The sequence below is a fragment of the Wickerhamiella sorbophila genome, assembly GCF_002251995.1.
Source record: "Wickerhamiella sorbophila strain DS02 chromosome Unknown contig3, whole genome shotgun sequence".
Taxonomy (NCBI): domain Eukaryota; kingdom Fungi; phylum Ascomycota; class Dipodascomycetes; order Dipodascales; family Trichomonascaceae; genus Wickerhamiella; species Wickerhamiella sorbophila.
Window position 1 is genome coordinate 997,389 of NW_020194004.1, and position 20,923 is coordinate 1,018,311.

Here is a 20,923-nt window from a genome sequence, read left to right on the forward strand (position 1 = left end):
TTTTATTATTCAATAAATTTGTCTTAAGGACTATACTCAAGGGGTTTGCTCCTGGTGTACATTCCTTTGGGTCGTTTGGTATCTTTATCATACATCGAAGCAGCGAAAGTGCTACCGCTAGGTGAACTGGAACTCCAGCAGTCGCTTTCGGCATAGTCGTCTTTGCGCTCGTATGGCGGGGGAAGCAAACGGATCTTGATGGCAAAGCCTGTGAGGTGCAAAGCTTCAAGTACCTTGCAATAGAACTGCTGGGCTACTGTTCCCGTTCCGTAGAACGCAAACACAAAGTAAGACAACACGAGCTGGCTTACTTCAACGGCCCATGAAATCGACGCAGCGGAATTCAAATATGAAAACCTAGGTGTCATTGAAAGAGCAAACGGAAGCAATGTTGGCTCATCCCAGTCCTTTGGCTTGCCATGAGCCCAGGCCACCGCAGACACGCCTACATCGGCGATAACATTGAGGTTGACTCCAGCGACACACCAACTCAATGGGGTCAAAACAAAGCAGATAATAGAAGTCATAACGGTCAATCGAACAAACTGTGTCGCAGACATCGTTGGCACAAACGAAATTGCTTCGCAGGTTCCACTTCGACCCCGGCGGCACACCTTCCAAAGGAGGTATCCCAGCATAATGGGGACAATTGTACCAAACAAAGCTGGCCAGAGAACAAAGAAGATCACGTTGAGAACTGAAGAGTCAGTAGCGGCACTGCAGCCAATGTACTGGTTAACAAGGTAGCGGGAAGTGCTAATAGGGGTATAAATTGCAAACAGGATCAAGGGGCCACTGTAGCAAACGGCAACTTCCAAAACTATCCTCTGCCAAGTGATTCTGTTGCTAATCACCTGTGTCTTCAAAGAGAATATACGAATTAGGTGGGTCAAAGACAAAATAAGGGCTGAAAAAATACCCAGCTGGCTGCCAGCATTCATTCGGACGTCAAAGTCGCACCAGACTTTCCCCTGCCACCACTCTTCGTAATTGCTGCCCGACCAAGCAATCATAGCGATCACATTTCTTAAATTAAAATAGAAAAACCATCCGGCTATCGCACTCACGGGGATATTGGGATGCGGGCCACATAGGTAGGTGAGTATAACTGGGATCTGCAGAACCATGCCGACGATGCTGAAAACATCGAACGCCACAGGAACAATTTCAGTTGCGTAGTTTACCATATAGATTAGGAACACCGTCTCTCTTTTTATAAATGTCTGTTATTTTCCGCGCACTGGATTGTGCATGGTCGTGCAGGACTCTGCCTTCCTTTTTCGGAAGGGTTAAATGGACATCATCACCAATTTTTACATATGTCTACAGAAATCATGCAATTTTTTGTTCGACTGCATTATTCACTATAGATTTGTGTTGTTGCTTCAAAAGAAACTTTTTTCCCGTGCTATCTTTCCAATGGTGTTAGAATGCTATTGCGTGGGGTCCACTAATGCGGCCTGCGCACGGCCAACCCTAGAATATTTAGCGTTTGTGGATAGAAACTCCAAATCAATAAAAAACATTAGCTATAGGACAAAATCTGCTCTGTCAAGTTCCGAGCGATCATTGGCATATCTGGTTCGTATTGCTCAATAGCTGAATCTAGACCAGTTGCTTTTAGTGCATTTTTCGACGCGGGCTGGGCCTCCAGAACTCGTACAATGGCCTGCAGTGTACGAACTAGGGGTGGTCCTTCAAGTGCTTTCTCTACCATGTGGTGTTTCAATGCCTTGAACAACGCACTGGCAGAAATAGCCTGTCTAATTGCTTCAATATGATCGAGCATTGTGCATAGTGTACCGATGACACCTGCGAAAGCATCTGCCTGCGTGTTTTGAACTGCAACGATTAGTGCCTGTGTACCGCTTAAGGCCAAAAAATACTTTGCAGCTTTGATAGGTTCTCCGTCGAGCCAAGATGCAAGAGCAGCCATAGCAGTGGCCTCGTAGCCCCGCTCCGTAACGAGCCTAATGAAGAACCTCATAGTATCGGCACCCCATAAGTAAGGGCGACATTTGGCGTTATGAGCCATCACACATATTGTGGGTAGCGCAAAGTCTTTCAAGGACTTTTCGCGTGACGGCGTTTCCATCAACAGTGGAATCACACCGGACCTCGCTGCCTCGTATTGGCGATCTACAGACAAACGGCAAAAGTTGTACAGGACTGGCAAAACCAAACCTGCAATAGAATGTTGAGTCTTAGAACGTTCTGCGAACGCCCGTCGAAGAATATCGACAAAGTATCGTTCCAACTGACCCATTTGCATAGCAGAAATGATTTTAGGCATTCTTGAAAACTCTTTAAAAACTTGTAGAATAACAAGCCTTTGAGGAGCATCTGCTGGAAGATGTCGATAGCATCGCATTAGAAGTCGTAAATGACGCCGGTCAATATGTTGCTCAGCTATCACAGGGGGTGTTTTAGAAAATGAAGTGAGAATCTCATAAAGATTATTCGTCGCAGCACCATCAGTACCTGACGAGATGTATGCATACTCTAAGACCTCGATAACCTTTTCGACCAGCGAAAAACGACCAAGTTGCTGCCAGAGCTCGTTGCGTTTGCGAGCTCCAAACTGTTGAAAAATAGCCAGTAAACACTGGGTCGCTAAACCCAATACATGCATATCCGATTTGGAAGAAACGTAGTCACAGAGCGCAAGCAGAGTATCATCACGGCTAGCTAACAAACGCGCGCCAAACTCATAGGCTTCGCATATATCCCAGAGTAACGTGGCGACTTGCAAGTCGTAGGTTCCAACCAAGCTGTGGAGAACCGAGAGCCCTCCAGCCAGACTGAAAGACTCAATTGCAGAGCTATCACCTTTGAGTAAAATATGCAGTAAGTCAAGTACAGGTTTTGCTTGCTCAGGAGCATCCCTGAGAATTTTGAGTGAGGTCGAAAAATGGTCATGGCCAATGATAATCTGTTTGACTGCTGGTTCTGCTACGAGTAATTCGCAAAGTCGCCCATATTTCATGTCTAGCTCTTGTAATTTTCCTTCAGAAATAGCTCGAGAAAGCTGTTCAGCCTCTTCTTGTGCCGCAGCGAGGCGCTCATTCTGAGCGTCGTTCAGACTCTCAAGGCCCTTGAAAGGGTCGATAGAGTTGTTGTGATCAGTATGAGCAAACTTGAGCATACCCACACTGCCATTTTCAAAGTTTTCCTCAAAAGAGCCTTCGTCCTCCGCATAAAACTCAATCCCCTTTCTTTGGCACGAAGGAATCAAACTGGCATGAGCTTCCTTGGGAGGGTCTTCTGGTGGTATATCTTGTTTGAATCGATCATCAACATAAATACTACCAAATCCGTCTTCAAAAGAGTCGTTGTCAATATATTTGACAAGCTCAGTCGAAACATCAGCATATGCAGCCTTTAAATTTAGTCGAGAGGGAACATGCAGTTTTCGTCTGCGAGTTTGGTCATTCCAGTTTTGGACGGTCTTGACGGCATCATTCGGTGCCATGTGTCCGTTGTGTTTGCGGATCCATCTGTGGTCAAGTAAATCTGCGGCCGATATTCGCAGCGCAGGGTCTTTCTCGAAACAGAGCGATAAGAAATCTGCCAGGCTGCTACTTGCGTCGTTTGGTATTGGCATTTCATCGTTCTGAACGACGGCATACATGGCTGAAAAATCAGGAAGGTCACCATAGGGGGGCTGTCCACGTCTCAATTCAACTACCGTGCAGCCCACACTCCAAATATCGCAAGCTGACGTGGGCTCTTCGAGTTGAATGATCTCTGGAGCCATCCAGTGAGGTGTTCCTACAAGCGCACCCCCTCCACCATGCGTTATAGTTTTAGTAGCAACCCCAAAGTCTGCCAATTTTGCAACACCATCCTTTGTGGTCAAGATATTACCACCCTTAATGTCTCGGTGAATGGTTCCCTGAGCATGCAAATAAACTAGACCCTCCAGCACCTGTCGCATGTACATGGCAACCAGATTTTCGGGGAAAGAACCAAATCGTTTCCCAATCGCTGCCAAAGACCCGTTCTCACAGTATTCGAGAACGATACTCAGCCGCTCCTGATCCTTCATGAATCCCAAATACTTGACAATGTTGGGGTGCTCCAGCTCTTGCAAAAGCTCAATCTCGCTCATAATCGAGTCTACAGACCCAAGCTTTGCCAGCGGGATTTCCTTGATCGCAACAAACTCGCCTGTCTTCAGATCAATGGCCTTGTAAACAGTCGCGAATGCACCGCGTCCTATACGCTCGCCCAGAGAATAGTTGTTTGGGGCCTTTCCGCGTCTTGGAGTGGCGCAGACCATGCGTGAGCCCATTGCCCGACGCGGTGTACTCGGCGCATCCATGCGGTATGTTGCAAATCACGGTTTTCTCGCCTAAGGTGTAAGATGCGTGATCTAATCAAACACTGTAAGCAGATGTGTGTGGATATGACGAGCTGAGCTGGAGATTAGTGGGAAAAAAATAACAATAATAAATAAATTAAGCTACAGGTTTTGTTTTCTTGTTGTTTGCCTTTGCTTTAGCAGGTCTTCGGGATAAAAGTTGGGGCGAAGCGAAAGCCCAATTAGTCTGTGCATAGCCAACGTCACCAATCAGTTTCGTAACAGCGTCGACGCCACTCCTAATACCAATAGCCGTAGCCTCACGACCGCTCGATGTTGACAGTTTCAGAGCAGAACCTTTCGATAAGGGGACGAGGCGAATTTGACCGGCGGAGCTGGCAAGACCAAACGGCGAGTAAATCATGGGCTCGAGGTCGCCACGACAAACAATGATCGCTTCGAGCTTGGGTCCATCTCCGAAATGTTCTTCGACCGCAGCCATTGTAGAATTGAAGCCAACTGTGACGCGAGAGAAAAGATCAGGGATAGATGCGGGTTCTTTTACAGAGCCCAGCGGCGCCAGTAGGTTGCAAAGAACAGCAACCAACTGCTCTTCTAGCTCGGTTGATATCTGGGGCCATACCGGCTTTGCAAGCGGATCCTGCAAAGTTGACATTTTCAGGACCTAGTGTGGAGCCTAAAAAACTTGAAGCTGACAAAACCGGCCCGCCAGTGTATTTGCAGGGCAAGGGCGTCAGAGGGATAGATTGGCGAGCTTTCTTTGATAGGAGTCATATTCAAGGCGTCGCTTTTCTTGTTCATCCTTCAATTTTGTTTCCAGTTCTTTATACCGCGCCAACAAAACTTTATCTGCACCACGGTGCTTCAATTCTTCTGTCAGGATAGCTTCAAGAGATCTCACTTTTTCTTTTAGATCTGCCAGCTCGCGGGGCTTGCGTTCAGGGGACTTAATCATGCGACAAAACTCGTCAACATATGCAGCCATGAGGTCCGTTAAAAGAGGGAGCTTGGATCTACCTGAAGACTCAGATTTTGCGACAATCGCATTCAGCTCAGAGTTGATACGATCCATATATTCCGAGCCCAGCTGGGCGCTAATGCGTCGGAAAAAGATCTTGAGGATATTGTAACTACGGTTGTTCATCTCCTCCACTTTCTCGATCAGCTGCGAGTACTTTTTCCGGAGTGTGTTCAACTCCTCTTCAGCAATATCCGCTCGATTCTGTTGAGTCTGCAGAGCCTTCTGATGAGACCTTTCCATGTTGTCGATCAATTCAATCTTATTGAGTTCATTTTGTTTCAATTGGTCCTGGAGAGCCTGGTTTTCGGTAACAACAGACGAAATCTGCATAGGAAGCTGATCGTGCGACGACGACGACCCAAACGCTGCGGAAACTGCATTCAACAAATGGTCCTGGTCACCAACTCGATTGCTCAAGAGTTCAAGTTGATCCATTGCTTGTTGCAGCGTAGCTTCTTCTTCGCTTAAATAGTTGAAAACCTCGACAACAAGTTTCCCGAGTTCCAAAATCCCCTCTGTAGGGCTGGAAACTTTGACATCGTGGATAAATTCGTAGTCCAAATGCGCTATTGACTCAAATAGCTCGCTGACTCTCTGGACGGTTGAGGATTCGGTTTCGTTGCTCTCTTGGATTTTTTCCTCCAGAGACTTGGTATTATCTTTCAGGTTTGTAATTTCATCCTTGAGTGCTTCGATTTCTTCTTGCAGTGTGAGTCGGAGTTTATCGCTCTCATCAAGTTCGCTCCCTTTCTTTTCCAAGGCAAGCCCAGCCTCTTTGCCGGACTGTTCGAGCTGGTCTAGCTGTGCTCTGAGGGTTTCGACTTGTTGCTTTGTTTCGGAATGCAGATTCACCTCTTCCTTGTAACTTGTTTGCAGTGCCTTGAGTTCTTTGCGCACAGAACTGAGTTCCGACTCTAGTTCTTTAAAGTCTTCGTCAAGTTCGCGTCTTCGCTGGTGCATCAGTGTGTCGACTCGACTCTCCATTTCAATAGCCTTGGCTTTGTACTTCTCATACTCGGCACGTAAGTCACCGAGGTTTTCAGAGGTCTTGCCAAGATCTTTTCTTTCTCGTTCCATAATTGAAATCTTCAGTTTCAGCTGAAAGTTTTCGCTTTGTAGCGACTCAATTTTGCTCTGTTCTCCACGCACTCCCAGGGCAGAATAAGTTCCGGCGCTGGTAACACTCTGGGAGCTTGAAATCCTTGAACGGCTTTGCTTGTCGCCAAATTGAAGTAGCCCCTGGTTCATCGTTGGGGTGAGAAGGTTGTCTGTGAGCTCTTCTTCGCTAAGGTCCAAGCCAGCAAAACTAGACCTGAGCTTGTAGTTTCGTGTATTGCTGCTCAACAAACTTTGAGGTCTCTTTTTTACGCCAAAAACCTCATGCGTCTCCGACTCGGAAACCGCTGTCGATTCGCTAGAGCCTCGTTCAGGAATCATCTCCTCGAACTCACTGGACTCGTTCCCTAACGCAATATCGTCCAGAGATTGGTTTGCAGACGCCGCCCCATCCGAATTATACAGATCGCAAACCACACCCGCAGTCGTCCCAGGCATAGTATTCACTGCTATTGTGGTTAATTTCAAGTGAATGTCCCCACCCTCGACTTTTTGTGTGTGAGGGTAAGGGTCAATAATTGGGCAGGGCGACAGAGCTCGACGCGAGTCTTACACCCCCGACGCGTTCGATCGAGAAACAAGAATAGTAAACTTTTAATAAATTTAGGAGCAGATAGCTCATACAACTAATGATTTGCGACAGTATATATTTATTGCCAATAGACCTCCATAGATTCAAAAGCAGGCGGTCCTCGCAATGATGTGCCCCAGAAACCTTCAAAGTTCGCCCAGTTGCAGGAAAACCGCCCTTTAAGTGGAGACTCAGGCGACATTGAAGGAGTGGGGGCAGCTGATGTGGGGATGCGGACAGTTTCTGCGGCGGCCAATCGCGCGGTTTCCATGAAGGCATTGAACCAGGCGGAGGCTGCCGTGTGGGTCAAGTTGACGCCAGCTACCGATACGGATCGTGTGAATGTGAGCTGAATATCAGGAGCCAGCCATAGTGGTGCACTGCGGCTGGGTCTTAGTACAATTATGGACGAGCCCGAGTTCGATGTGCGCTGGTCGGTGGTCCATTCAGCCTCATTATGGACGACATACTCACTTCCAAAGTCGGCAACACGTACCTTGAAATCCATTGATAAAGGATTGCGTAGTACAATACATCTTAGCTGCACCCGCATATGCTGCAATGCATCGAGAGGGAACTGGCCAGAGGCATTCCAATCGTCAATGTAGCGCAGGTACCTGACTTGGCTAGCGATCGACACCCCGGGGCCCATAAAGGGTCTAATGCGCTTTAAGGTAAACATTGAGTTTGCAGTTTCAAAAGTGTGGTGGTGATAGACTTGAAGATACGCGCATGCCACGGAGCCAGATCTGCCCTGGCCCGCCTTGCAATGGATAAGAGCAACATTATTGGAGTTTTGCACCAGGTAGTCGTTGATTTCACGGACTATTGCTATGAGCAGTCCAAATGGGATAGCACAATGATCTGGAACCGGTCGAAGGGTTACTTTGAAGGCAAAGTCCTCCTCATTGTACCCGCGCTCGTCGGGCATTTGAAGGTTCCAAATGTGCCAATTTTCATCGTGATGGTTTTGGAGAAACTTACGGAGCTCTTCGACACCCGTGCGATAGTAAGTTTCCCAATAGGCAGTTGTGGGCATCGATGCCACAATCAGCTGCGGCGTTACATACGTGAGATCAATTGAGCCTTGCGCATCCTTAAAAGTGTTGCGCCGAAACGATACCAAGGACCGGAGCATGTCCATTTATCACAATCAATGACAGCACTGTTGTATAATAAAGACGGTTGTTGTGTAGCTACGGGAATACGGTGGTTCGGCGCCCTTACCCTGGAAAATAGATCAGTTCTTTTTGTGTTTGATGTAGAGGCAGCCAATATCCAGGTATTCCGTGATCTCTTGGATGACTTCAGCGACAAACAGGCCATAGACGGCCAGGGAGAAGCCGAGGCTGACGTACAAAAAGTACAGGTCGTGGACAATGGGCCAGCCGCCAAACAGCGACGACGCGTAGTGCGAGGCTGCCGCAGCGTAGGGAATGCAAACCAAAGGATTGTACATCGGGAAATTCTGGTGGGTGACATGAGCAGTGATTATGCGACCGACAAGAAGGGCAAATATAAGGCCAAAAGTGAGCAGGAAGACAATCATGTACTCGTGGATCAAATAAGGTGCTACGCTGACCCAGGCAGCCATGCCAATCCACAGAACAACAAACGGTAGCATGCCCTTAGCTGCCTGGTTGTCTTTCCCTTTGTACACCTTGTTGACGTTTTTGAGCGCTTCATAGGCGTTGTAAAACAGACCCAGGAGCAGCGAGGGCTGGGAGACTTCGTTCATGGAAAACCCAAACAAAAAGCTGCGGGGGTCGTTCCATAGTTCTGGGCCGGTGATGCCGGTGATGATCTCCATGCCGACCACAATTAACACGCCCTCAACTGGTCCAGAGAAGATAGAAAGGTAGAGCGTCCCGGTGTGATATTCTTCCCAGGTCGACAAATAAAAGTTCAGCGAGGTACTGAACAGTGCCAAAATAATAATCAATGGCGAGTAGTTCATGACGGAGGAAAACACAATTACCCCAAGAGTAGTGTTGATTGCATCAACACAGTGGTCGAACAGCTCTCCCAGGGGACTCGACGACTCGGTGCGACGGGCCTGGAGACCGTCACAGGCATCAAAGGTCTGGTACAAGAACTGGTTGATGGCAAACACGAAATAAACCCAGCTTGGGTAGGTTGAGTTAAATTGCGGGTTGTAAATGAACGTCAGGATCACGGAAATCCCCGTGAACGCCAGCCCCAGCAACGTGATGAGATTAGGAGCTAGCCACAGCGGGAACACATCGACAAACCGCGTATAAAACGGTTTCAGAACGTACTTTGATATCAGGGATTTGTCCACTGAAGAGTATTTGTACTTCTTGAGGCCAGGCAAGGCCTTTTCGCGAAGAAAGATGCCCATCTTTGTGCTCAAGCAATTATGCAGGGAAATGCACTGGTTCTCAGCGTGGAGGAAAAACTTGCCCTATGAATATCTCTCCCAGCCAAAGCCAGAGATCAGTGTGTTACCCTACCCTGGGTCTGGGGCGAGGGGGGGTGCTGGGGACGTTATAAGGGCGGCTATAACCATGCAGCACGTGCCCCCCAAGCACTTTCAACTGCAGGATCAAACCACAAGCAGTTCACTCCAATAGGGTAGGCGCCCCGAACCGAAAGCATGAAGTTCGGCGAACAATTGAAAACGTCCTTGATCAAGGACTACTTTTACTACTATATTGCCTACGATGACCTCAAGTATGAGCTGTCCAAGGGCCTGAGCTCCAACTCGTGGTCTGATGTGGCCGAGGAAAGATTTGTGACTCTCCTGGAGAGCGAGCTAGACAAGGTGTACACTTTCCAGCGGGTCAAGTCCACAGAAATCAACAGGCGAATTACTCAGGCCGAAAAGGATGTCGAGCGAGTCATTGAGCAATCGGAGACAAACCCCAATAGTGTGGACGAACAGCAGTTTGAGGACCTCGAAGAGGACCTGTCGTCTGTGATAGCAGATGTTCACGATATGGCCAAGTTTGCTCAATTGAACTACACTGGATTCCAAAAAATCATCAAAAAGCACGACAAGCTCACTGGCTGGACCCTCAAGCCCATTTTCGCAGCCCGTCTCAATTCCAAGCCCTTTTTCAACGAAAACTATGACGTGCTAGTCGTCAAGCTGTCAAAGCTTTACGACCTAGTGCGCACACGTGGCCACCCTGTCGTTGGTGATTCTTCCGCCGGTGGTAGCCAGCAGAACTTTGTTCGTCAAACTACAAAGTACTGGGTCCACCCCAATAACATCACGGAGCTCAAGCTCATCATTCTCAAACACCTGCCTGTTCTGGTTTTTAATGCCAAGAAAGAGTTTGAGCGCGAAGATAGTGCCATCACATCTATTTACTATGACAATTCGCACTTGGACCTTTACCTAGGTCGATTGGAAAAATCAGAAGGTGCTGAAGCGATCCGCCTCCGTTGGTACGGTGGTATGTCTTCCGACACTATTTTTGTCGAACGCAAGACCCATCGTGAGGACTGGACTGGCGAAAAGTCCGTCAAGGCCCGCTTCCCGCTCAAAGAGAAATATGTCAACGATTTCCTGTCTGGAAAATACTCTGTGGAGCAGGCGTTTGCCAAAATGCGCAAAGAAAAAAAGAAGAGCATCAAAGAGATTGAAAATCTCGAGGCACTGGCAAGTGAGATTCAATATCGGGTGATTTCTAAAAAGCTTCGTCCGGTTGTCCGCTCATTCTATAATCGTACTGCTTTCCAATTGCCTGGCGATGCCCGTGTGCGTATTTCTCTGGATACAGAGTTGTCTATGATCCGTGAAGATAATTTTGATGGCCTCGATCGCTCGCATAAAAATTGGCGTCGTATGGACATCGGCGTTGATTGGCCGTTCAACCAGTTGCCTCCTAAAGACATAGAGCGCTTCCCTTATGCGGTTCTTGAGGTTAAACTGCAAACCCAGCTTGGACAAGAGCCTCCACAGTGGGTCCGCGATTTGGTGTCTTCTCACCTGGTAGAAGCCGTACCCAAGTTCTCCAAGTTCATTCACGGCACTGCAGTCTTACTTCCTGATATGGTCAAATTGATTCCATTCTGGCTCCCTCAAATGGATGTTGATATTCGCAAGCCCTCACAGCAATCTTATGGCATCGAACGGCCCGTTTCTCAAGGCACCGGTGTCGACTTGGAAGCCGGCAACACAGGGTCTGTGCACTTTCAAGCTTCAGCACACCCGCATGCTACCGAAGCCACCCGTCTTCTTACTGGATCGGGAGAATATTCCCCCAATGCCTCCACTACCGATGCGCACCTTGGTTTGGTTGGCAAAGCAATTGCTTGGTTTCGAAAAGCATTTGCATTGGACGTCCAGGTTGCCACTGAGCCCGACGGAACAGTCTACCTTGAAAATATCAAACTGCCGCCTGGAAAGACACTTTGTGTCCCCGTACGTATCGAGCCCAAAGTTTACTTTGCCAACGAGCGTACTTTCTTGGCTTGGGTGGAAATTGGCATTCTCTTGAGCGCCGTCGCTGGCGGACTTCTGAACTACGGTAATGATATTGCCGTTCAGGCCTCTATTGGGTTCTTCCTTGTTGCCTTTGGCACCATCATCTATGCTATCTTCATCTATCTCTACCGCATGCATGCTATTCGCAACAAACTGGCCATTCGTTACGACGACCAAATTGGTCCATTGATCATTTGCGTCGCCCTGGCTGCAGCTCTCGGTGTTAATTTCGTGTTCCAGTTTTGGGCGGGCGGCACTGGAGGTGGTAATGGAGGCGGCCCGCGGCCCACGCTTATTAGCCAGTAGACTCGATTGCATTACATTAGAAAAATAGCTTTCGTTTTGTTTTGTGTACTGAGTAATTAATTTATGCGAGAGGCCACTTGTATTCGGCATGGCCGACTTTGCGGAGATGCTCATCTTTGGCGTAAACCTCTTCGCGTTGCTGGTCGGCGAACTCTTGCAGCTTGCCGCGGAGACTTGCATCTGAGGAGCCAAGGATACGGACAGCAAGAAGGCCAGCATTCATAGCATTGTTAATAGCAACGGTGGCAACAGGAACACCACGAGGCATTTGAACGATAGAGTGCAAAGAGTCAACACCGTCCAGAGTCGAGCCTTTGACCGGCACACCAATAACGGGCAAGATAGTAGAGGCGGCGACCATACCAGGCAAATGTGCGGCACCACCAGCACCAGCAATGATAGCTTGCAAACCGCGGCTTTCAGCGGTTTCCGCGTATTCAACCATTTTAGCGGGGGTGCGATGCGCGGACACGATGCTGACTTCGAAAGGAACACCAAAGTCCTCAAGGACCTTGCAGGCAGCCTTCATGACCGGCAAATCACTGTCCGATCCCATAATGACGCCCACACGAGGAGCCAATGCGGTGGAGGGTTCCTTACCTTGGACAATTGCCAGTTTAGTCAAGCACTCCGCCATCGAGTTGCCAACAATATTGATGTGTCCGACCTTGCGGTTGGGGCGAGACTCCTTGCCGTAGAGGTGAACAGCACAGCCGGGTGTTTCCAGTGCTCTGCGGCAATCTTCAAGTTCGGAATTGAAGACTTCGCCGCCCAAAACGTTCAACATGATAGCGTGGGTGGTTGTGGTAGTGAGCTCCGTGAAACCCTCAGGCATAGGGAGATCAAGACAAGCACGAACGTGTGCTTCGAATTGACTGGTGACACAAGCATCCTGAGTGTAATGTCCTGAGTTGTGCGGGCGAGGAGCAATTTCGTTGATTAGCAGCTCACCTGAGGGCAACAGGAACATTTCGACACCAAAAATACCTGCACCTTTAAAAGAAGCAACTGCATTTTTTGCCAATAGCTGTGCAGCCTTCAAAATAGGGCCTGCGACCTGGGCTGGAGCAAATACTAAGTGACAAATATTGTTTTTGTGGATTGTCTCAACAGTAGGATAGGCGAAAACCTCACCGCTGTTGCTGCGAACGACCATAACGGCAAGTTCTTTAGTGAAAGGAGCCCATTTCTCTCCGTAAAGCGCACGGTTAGACAGAGTAGCCAGAGCCTCCAGAATACTGGCCTGGTCCTTGACGACAAAATTACCTCTTCCGTCGTAGGCGTCACGACGAGACTTGAGCATGAAGGGGAAGCCCTGCTTGGCACCAAAGGCGGCTAAAGACTCGGCATTGGAGTCCAGGGCTTCAGAATAAGCAGTGTCTACGCCGTGCTTTGCCAAGTGAAGCTTCTGCAGATACTTGTCCTGGATAATGGCGATAGTTTCAGCCGCTGGGGCAACAGGCTTGGTGACCTTCTTGAGGGCATCGGTATCGACATGTTCAATTTCAATTGTGACGACATCAGCCTTTTCAGCCAGCTCGGCAATGCCCTTGGGGTCGGAAAATTTACCAGTGACGTGCTCGCCGGCATTAATCTGCTTGGCAGGTGCTCCCTCGGCATCAAGAATAATTGTTCGGACATTAAGACGGTTCGCTGCCTCAACGGTCATGCGTCCTAATTGCCCGCCACCTAAAATACCCAGCACTTTATTGTCCATTTCTTCTTTTGAGGTTTAGATGTGGAAAGATTTTATGAGTAATCGAAGGATTTTTTTTTAGGCAGTTGGCGATCTTCAATTTCAATCTGCCCCAGAGTTGGGTGCGCACCACTTGACTAAGCAGAAGAGAAGATCACCTGCCGTCGGAAAGTCGAACAAACTTTATATTATATTTCGGCGGAATGGATGCGCTGGCAACTGGCCTCGAGCAGCAAAAGGAGAATGTGCAACCTCGTGCGGTAGGTCATGATGCCGAAATACTGGCTCATACGCTGAATGAGCGCGCAAGGGACCCGACAAGCGCCTCAAACCCAGGCGTGGAAAGCCACAGCGATTTTGTGGCTCGAATTGACAAGGCTTTGGGTACACTAGACGACCCTATCCAGTTATACATCGAGCGCATTGACGCTCTGCACATATTTTCAACCGAGGTCGCGAAAACGCTTCTCAAAAAGACTCTTGTTGATGGCACTCTTCGGTTTCGTCAAAACCCAGTCTACGAAAACAACGTAAAGTACCTTCGGCTTTGGTTAGAATTCGCAAAGCTGGCTTCCGACCCGGTCCTTGTATTCAAGTACATTGCACAAAAGCGAATTGCTTCCAAACTTGCCCTGTTTTATGAAGAATACGCCAAATTATTGTGCTCCAAAAATTGGATTAGACATGCCCGAGACGTGTTCTTATTCGGGCTCCAGGAGAACGCCCAGCCATCACAAAGGTTGCAATCCAGTTTTGACGTCTTTTTGCAAAAGTATGGTGATATTCAAGCCTCACCTTCAGAGCCAGACGAGGCGCCTTTACCGTCACCGACGCGTCAGGTCCTCGCTCACCGACGCCCTGCACCTTACGCGCCATCAGCAATTTTGGTACCTCATAAAAAGCTGCAAATCTATGTTGAGGATGATAGTGAGGATGAAAATGTGGAGAATATTGACCGAAACGGCCCTATCAATGAAGCCGCCCTGGCAACTCTTCTCGAGCCGGCAAAGGAAAATAACATGTCTGCTCAGCCTTGGGTTAATCAAACAATCCCCCAGGATATATCGCCCCGACCGCGCAAAATTATGAAAGTCTGGTGTGATGGCAGGCAGCAGGTGTCACCCTACGAAGTATTACCATCTTCTCGCAATGAACGCTGGATGGTCGATATTCCGGCTTTGACCAGGCCGGATGGTCCACGGAGTTTCTCGGAAATCATGATTCTCAATCGTGGAATTACTGTAAAAGAGCCTCGTGATACTTGGTATGAGGAACAAAAACGGCAAGAAATGGCCGCAAAGATCGAAGAACGGGCTGCTAAACCGATTGCTGAGGCTGTTGGTGAGAATACTCAGCAGTTTATGGGCTTCAATGGCAACCAATCCAATACAGAATGGGACCCAAGAAGGCAAAACACCCAAATCAATACCTTTAATGGAACCTTAGGTGCTCAGTTTGGTACAAGTTATAACCCAACAGTTGGGGGGAATACCAAGTGGATGTCAAGCCCTGTTCAACCTAACCACATAGAGTTGGCGAAAGAACGTGAGCGCCAGGCTATTATTGCTCGTCAACAACGGATGCAGCAGCAGTATGCTCAGCAAATGAAAGCGACCCAAGTAGCTCAAGATGCTCGATACCGCCAGCAAATGTCGAATCAGCGCTGGGGTCAGAAGCCCGATCCATATATGGGCCAAATCAGCTCCCCGGCTTCTGATAACAGCCTTACTGCCAGCCCCAATATTCCTAATGCTATGACGACGAAGGTTGAGTTTAAGCCTCTTCCCCCTGGATTCGTGCTGCAGACTGTACCTATCAATATTCCTAACTTGCCAGAAGTCATTGATGCAACAAACGAAAAGCTCAGATTAATGATGAGAGGCCAGTTGACCCAGGTATTGGAGAGCGTTCCCTTTTATCACCACGAGAACTCTGTCAAAAATTTACTACCGGCTTTGCCCAAAAAGGCCGCTAAAAACAGTGTTAACGTTGACGTGGATATCTCCGGAATGAGACTCCATCTTCAAAGATTGCTTGGCGTGGGTGGGTTTGGCTGCGTGTACAGAGCTCAAGTAGGGCAGTTGGCTGGCTACGCAGTTAAAATCGAAAAGGGTGGGATTCCGTGGGAGTTATACAATGTGCTAGCTGCTAGAACTCGAATTGAGGATCCCCGTGTCTTGTCGTCGTTGGTTGAGGTTGTTCACTACCAAGGATATACAGATGAGCAATACACAATCATGCCCCACTATACCCGAGGAACGCTGCTCAAAGTTACTGAAGTGGTTCATAATAGTGAGCCCGCGCCTAAAGAGCTTGAGCGGCTTGCTGCATACTTTGCCATTGAGCTGCTTCGTCTTATCAATGCTCTCCATGATGTTGACATCATTCACGGCGATCTCAAACCGGAAAATGTAATGCTCCGCACACCCACCGGAGGCGTCAAGGCTGTTGGTAACTACATGCGCTCTTCTAAAGTGTGGGACCAACATGGAATTGTTTTGCTCGACTTTGGACGTGCAATTGATTTACGGCTGTTTCCTCCGGGCCAAAAGTTTGGTGCTGGCTGGAACCCGGATAAGCAGCAGGATTGCTGGGAAATTTGCCGGGGTCAGCCATACACTTTTGAAACAGACTACCATGGCATCGCAAATATCGTGTACAGAATTCTCGCTTTGAGGCCCCTTGTTGTGACTTTAGACCATAAAGGTCGCAAAGTCCCTCAGCACGGGCTTCCTGAGTGCCGCGATGCCATGAATGTCGACATGTGGATGAGTTTCTTTGATGCAATGCTTAACCCACCTTCTCTCCCTAACCGTTGTTTGCAGGATGTCAAAACGGATCTCGAAAACTGGCTGGTCGAAAACTCTAATAACGGCAAGACTCCATTGACAGTTCTGCTCGGTCGGCTCTCTTCCATCAAATGATTGCTAATTAATAAACTGTAATGTTATATATTCTAATGCCGAAATACTTAGTTTCCAATTAATTTTGTTTTAAACGCTTGGATTCTTCGTTTAAGCGAGGACTCGACCAGAATCTTCTCCCCCAGTGGTTCAGGAACAACCTTCTTGACAATAAGGTTCACGAACGACCCAAGGAACATTGCCATTGTGGTGCAGGTGAGAATAATCACATTGTAGGGCATGCTGAAGTCAGGAACAGCCAGACTGAGCAAAAGCGAAGTGGTGCGAGTAGAGTATCCTGTAGAAGTAAGAGCCAGAGCCGGTGGAACTTCAAACCCATGGTTGGCATCAGGAGGATACTCTTCAATATACAATAGAGACTTGTCGAACTTGTATTCGATCGAACTTTGGCTCAACGGTGGGAGGCGGATGTGAAGTTGAACCTTGGACGGCCTTGTACGGTCCTCGGCAGATGTATAGCTGATATCTTCAACAATGTCGAGATCTCCACTCATCGTGTGGAGATATAACCTCATATACCAAGGAAGGTTTTCAATATAGACCAAAGAAACCTCGACATCATGGGGGTTTGTAAATACAGTCCGTAAGCCACCTGACTGCTGGCCGTAACCCGTAAAGGATCGGTCTACAAATACATCCGGCACCTTATTCTCCAAAACAACAAGCCCGTCCTCAGAGCTCAAAACTAGGTCCACAGGTTCAGAGCCCAAACTGAATGAAACGCTACCCGAGGTGACGTTTCCACCTACTTTAACAGTCCAATTGTCACTGGCTTCAACAAACACATGAGGTCCATCACCCGCCAGCGGGCATGCCGGAGCTAATTCTTTATCGAAAATTTCAGAAATTACCCAGTTTGCACTACGAGGATCGTCTGGAAGACAAATGTAATCCGCCGACCATTCCCTCTCTTTGCAGATCAAATCTGCGTAGGGTTCCGGCCGAGGGAGAGGGTCACGACGGCGTCTCTGCATATGGGGAACATCAATAACATTGGACACAACCTGAGTGAGTCGCAAACGGTCGCCAATATGATCAACATCAACACTCATGGTCTGCCACTGCGAATCGAAAAGCTGATGACCGTCCAACAGTGACGCAATGCCAGCCCTGGATTTACATGGCAGCAATTTAATGAAAGGTGTGAGGTTTTCTGTACAAACCGGCTCAGCGGGCAGAGCGCCACGAAGCAAGTAAAGATTCTCATCACTGGAGTCACCTGAACGCGGCAAAGCATCGGACTCCAAATGCGTAGTCACCGTCTGGTCAAGAAAGTTTAATGAAGCACAGAAAAACCCGCTCAATGAATGGGCGAGTCTATGCCAATTGGCCTGAGCATCGGCGAGATCTTCGCCAGCTACCCAGGCCCACATCTCCACACCAACTCCTCCAGCGTACGTGCCATTGGCAGGGGGGACACCCCAGGACTCTGCATCCCACCATCCCTGTGAAAATCGCAAATGTAGCTCATGGGTGCTTGCGCGGGACATGATCTGTCCAAGGGAACGCGGGAAAGTGGTATACTCTGTCAACTCTCCGGACGCTAACTGAGGATCACGTTGTTCAGCAACGAATCTGAAGCTGGAAAGCAACTTATTCTTGGGTAAAGGGCGTAAGACAAGGTCCTCATGGTAGCTCTCGCCGTTTGTAGATGCGAGAATCCCGCTAGCTAAGACCAATAACCATGCTAGCATACGGTTAAGATCAGGACGGAGAGCTCTTATGTAACGTGAACTCTTATGAAAAGGGCATTTGAGGAGGCCAAATTAGAGGACACGAAAGAAGATGTGGAAGAGGAGCAGTTGTCCAAGAAGCCGCCTTTGGAGCTGAACGATGCTCTTTTGGACATTCTACTCCCTGAGGGCTACAAGATCGTGCCGGTACCGGAAAATTATGAGCCGATAACAATTGGCGCCAATAAGATGAAGGAAACCCCCAAAAGTAATGGGTTTACGATGGTAGTTGCCGACCCAGTTGTAGAGTCAATCCCAATTGTTCCTGAGGATGTTCCAGATATTGGTGCTTTGCAGTTTTTCAAGGAAGCTGATGCGGAACATTTTAAAGCCCTTGTTGGTGCAAAGGACATTGATTCACAAGATTTGAAAGTTTTAAAACTATTACTGCGCATAAAAAACGGCGTACCCACTGTAAGAAAGCAGGCAATGCGTCAAATCACCGAGGAGGCGCGGGCGATTGGTGCCCCCACATTGTTTGGACAAATTATACCTCTCTTGAAGACTGCATCGTTGGATGAAAAAGAGCGACATCTTTTGATCAAAGTCTTGAGTCGTGTACTGTTTCAGCTCCAATCATTGGCTGCTCCGTTTACCCACAAAATTTTGGTCGTGGTTCAGCCGCTCCTGGTTGATGCTGATGTTATTGCGCGGAAAGAAGGCCGTGAAGTGATTCTAAGTCTTTCTGAGGCTGTGGGGCTGAAAACAATGCTTTCCACTTTGAGATCAGATATCGATCACCCTGACGAGTTTGTGCGAAACACCACGGCCGAGTCGTTAGCCATTGTTGGCCAAGCACTGGGCATCCAAAGATTACTTCCGTTTCTGGCCGCTGCTGTGCGTACCCAGGATTCTTGGCATGCTAAATTCACTGGTCTAAGGACGATACATTATCTTGGACGGTTGGTTGGCTGTGCTGTTTTGCCCTATTTAACAGGACTTGTTGCTGTCTCCGTTGTAGGATTGAACGACGGCCACCCCAAAATTCGTTCTGCCGCTTGTATTGCTTTATCTACTTTGGCAGAAGCTTCAAGTCCTTATGGTATTGAAGCCTTTGAAATCGCAATGGAACCTCTTTGGGTTGGTGTGAGGCATTATAGAGGTAAAGCTCTCGCAGGATGCCTCAGAGCACTCGGTGCCTTGGTGCCACTAATGGATCCAGAAAGCTCAAAGTTTTACACAAAAAGAGTTTTAGAAGTGGCCATCAAGCAATTTCCCGCATCGGAAGATGAAATGCGTAAAGTCGTTCTGCAGGTCGTTCGCAAATGTTGCGCGTCTGATGGACTTGAGCTTAGCCAAATTCGCGATGCTCTCCCTGATTTCTTCCAAAACTTTTGGATACGTCGGATTGCATTAGAAAAGCGATTAGCGTGGCTCGTTGTTGAAACAACTAATGATATCGCGAGTCGTGTAGGGACCGCACGAGTAGTTGAGCAAATTGTTGAACGTCAGGCTTTGACAGACTCTGCAGAAAAATTGCAAACAATGGCCTTTGACGCGATCAAGTCTATCGCTCAACTTGACTCGTTGGTTGATATTTCCGAGCGCCTAGAGCAACGCCTTGTCGATGCTTTAGTGACCGCTTTAGCGCATCGATCTACGATAAACAGAGCTTTTATTAAGGCATTTTCTGAAGTTTTCAAAGCTCTTGGGCCTAGAGCAAGGCCTTATCTAGGATCATCGGTAACTGAACTGCTGAATCAATTGAATAAGCCCGTTCCAGAGCTGCGACAGCAAGCTTCATTGATTATTGGCAATATCGCAAACACAATTCAAATTGCCGGAGAAGAAACTTTTTTGCTTCAGTTAAGTGCAGTCTTATATGAGCAGCTTGGTGAAGAGTATCCCGCAACCCTTGCAGCTGTTCTATCTGGAATCAAAGGTATTGTTTCTGTTGTTGGGCTCGAGCATCTTCAACCACCGGTCAGTGACCTCTTACCGCGCCTCACACCGATTTTACGGAACCCACATGAACAAGTTCAAGAAAATTGTATTATTTTGGTTGGCCGGATTGCCGACCTAGGTGCTGAATATGCCAACCCTCGTGAATGGATTCGTATTTGTTATGAACTTCTTGAACTTATGAAAGCTTCACGAATGAGTATTCGTCGAGTGGCCAACGATACGTTTGGTTACATTGCCAAAGGTATTGGCCCTCAGGACGTTTTGGCTACTTTGCTTAGCAATTTGCGGGTGCAAGAACGTCAAAGTCGAGTAAATACAGCCGTTGCTCTTGGCATTGTTGCCAATGTGTGTGAGCCTTTCACTGTATTGCCAGTGCTATTGAATGAATATCGGGCTCCAGATCAAAATGTCCAGCACGGCGTCTTGAAAGCGTTGGCTTTCATGTTTGAATACATTGGTCCCCAGGCAAATGATTACCTCCATTCAGTTGTCTCTCTAATTGACCACGCACTTACTGATAAAGATCAGGTACATCGACAGATTGCGGCTTCTGCAGTGAAGCACATTGCGCTCGACTGCCAAGGTATGGATCACGAAGATGTCATGGTGCACTTTCTGAATGAGCTTATTCCCAACATTTTCGAGACGTCTCCTCATCTTATTGATAGAGTGATGGAAGGAATGGAGGGTCTGAGGAATGCTCTGGGTCCTGGCATATTTTTGTCGTATATCTGGGCAGGACTCTTCCACCCCGCTCGCAAAGTACGAGAGACATATTGGATCCTGTACAACTCGACATATATTCAAAGCGCCGACGCCATGGTCCCTTACTACCCGGTAGATGTTCCTGAAATGGACGTGTGGATTTAGA

At 48.1% G+C, this 20,923-nt stretch overlaps 11 protein-coding genes across 11 annotated transcripts; 3 read left to right on the plus strand and 8 right to left on the minus strand.

The window, feature by feature from the left end:
- Nucleotides 1–23: 23 nt before the first annotated feature.
- B9G98_02423 (Pheromone a factor receptor) lies at nt 24–1,187 on the minus strand (the record flags this gene model as incomplete). Its single annotated transcript, XM_024808980.1, has 1 exon — nt 24–1,187. The coding sequence occupies one exon, from the start codon at nt 1,185–1,187 to the stop codon at nt 24–26; it is 1,164 nt and encodes a 387-aa protein (XP_024664748.1).
- Nucleotides 1,188–1,525: 338 nt separating this feature from the next.
- Nucleotides 1,526–4,324, minus strand: B9G98_02424 (Cytokinesis protein sepH; the record flags this gene model as incomplete). The annotated part of the gene is made up of 1 exon (XM_024808981.1): nt 1,526–4,324. The coding sequence occupies one exon, from the start codon at nt 4,322–4,324 to the stop codon at nt 1,526–1,528; it is 2,799 nt and encodes a 932-aa protein (XP_024664749.1).
- Nucleotides 4,325–4,460: 136 nt separating this feature from the next.
- On the minus strand, nt 4,461–4,979 carry B9G98_02425 (hypothetical protein; the record flags this gene model as incomplete). Its single annotated transcript, XM_024808982.1, has 1 exon — nt 4,461–4,979. The coding sequence occupies one exon, from the start codon at nt 4,977–4,979 to the stop codon at nt 4,461–4,463; it is 519 nt and encodes a 172-aa protein (XP_024664750.1).
- Nucleotides 4,980–5,057: 78 nt separating this feature from the next.
- B9G98_02426 (hypothetical protein) lies at nt 5,058–6,899 on the minus strand (the record flags this gene model as incomplete). The annotated part of the gene is made up of 1 exon (XM_024808983.1): nt 5,058–6,899. One exon carries the CDS (start codon nt 6,897–6,899, stop codon nt 5,058–5,060), a length of 1,842 nt encoding a protein of 613 aa, XP_024664751.1.
- A 212-nt stretch (nt 6,900–7,111) lies between these two features.
- On the minus strand, nt 7,112–8,176 carry B9G98_02427 (Phosphatidylinositol 3,4,5-trisphosphate 3-phosphatase and dual-specificity protein phosphatase PTEN; the record flags this gene model as incomplete). The annotated part of the gene is made up of 1 exon (XM_024808984.1): nt 7,112–8,176. One exon carries the CDS (start codon nt 8,174–8,176, stop codon nt 7,112–7,114), a length of 1,065 nt encoding a protein of 354 aa, XP_024664752.1.
- A 96-nt stretch (nt 8,177–8,272) lies between these two features.
- On the minus strand, nt 8,273–9,394 carry B9G98_02428 (Choline/ethanolaminephosphotransferase 1; the record flags this gene model as incomplete). The annotated part of the gene is made up of 1 exon (XM_024808985.1): nt 8,273–9,394. One exon carries the CDS (start codon nt 9,392–9,394, stop codon nt 8,273–8,275), a length of 1,122 nt encoding a protein of 373 aa, XP_024664753.1.
- A 255-nt stretch (nt 9,395–9,649) lies between these two features.
- On the plus strand, nt 9,650–11,794 carry B9G98_02429 (Vacuolar transporter chaperone 4; the record flags this gene model as incomplete). Its single annotated transcript, XM_024808986.1, has 1 exon — nt 9,650–11,794. One exon carries the CDS (start codon nt 9,650–9,652, stop codon nt 11,792–11,794), a length of 2,145 nt encoding a protein of 714 aa, XP_024664754.1.
- A 61-nt stretch (nt 11,795–11,855) lies between these two features.
- On the minus strand, nt 11,856–13,511 carry B9G98_02430 (Phosphoribosylaminoimidazole carboxylase; the record flags this gene model as incomplete). Its single annotated transcript, XM_024808987.1, has 1 exon — nt 11,856–13,511. The coding sequence occupies one exon, from the start codon at nt 13,509–13,511 to the stop codon at nt 11,856–11,858; it is 1,656 nt and encodes a 551-aa protein (XP_024664755.1).
- Nucleotides 13,512–13,693: 182 nt separating this feature from the next.
- On the plus strand, nt 13,694–16,414 carry B9G98_02431 (Checkpoint serine/threonine-protein kinase BUB1; the record flags this gene model as incomplete). Its single annotated transcript, XM_024808988.1, has 1 exon — nt 13,694–16,414. One exon carries the CDS (start codon nt 13,694–13,696, stop codon nt 16,412–16,414), a length of 2,721 nt encoding a protein of 906 aa, XP_024664756.1.
- Nucleotides 16,415–16,461: 47 nt separating this feature from the next.
- Nucleotides 16,462–18,108, minus strand: B9G98_02432 (GPI transamidase component GPI16; the record flags this gene model as incomplete). The annotated part of the gene is made up of 1 exon (XM_024808989.1): nt 16,462–18,108. The coding sequence occupies one exon, from the start codon at nt 18,106–18,108 to the stop codon at nt 16,462–16,464; it is 1,647 nt and encodes a 548-aa protein (XP_024664757.1).
- Nucleotides 18,109–18,153: 45 nt separating this feature from the next.
- Nucleotides 18,154–20,922, plus strand: B9G98_02433 (U2 snRNP component prp10; the record flags this gene model as incomplete). Its single annotated transcript, XM_024808990.1, has 1 exon — nt 18,154–20,922. One exon carries the CDS (start codon nt 18,154–18,156, stop codon nt 20,920–20,922), a length of 2,769 nt encoding a protein of 922 aa, XP_024664758.1.
- Nucleotide 20,923: the final 1 nt, after the last annotated feature.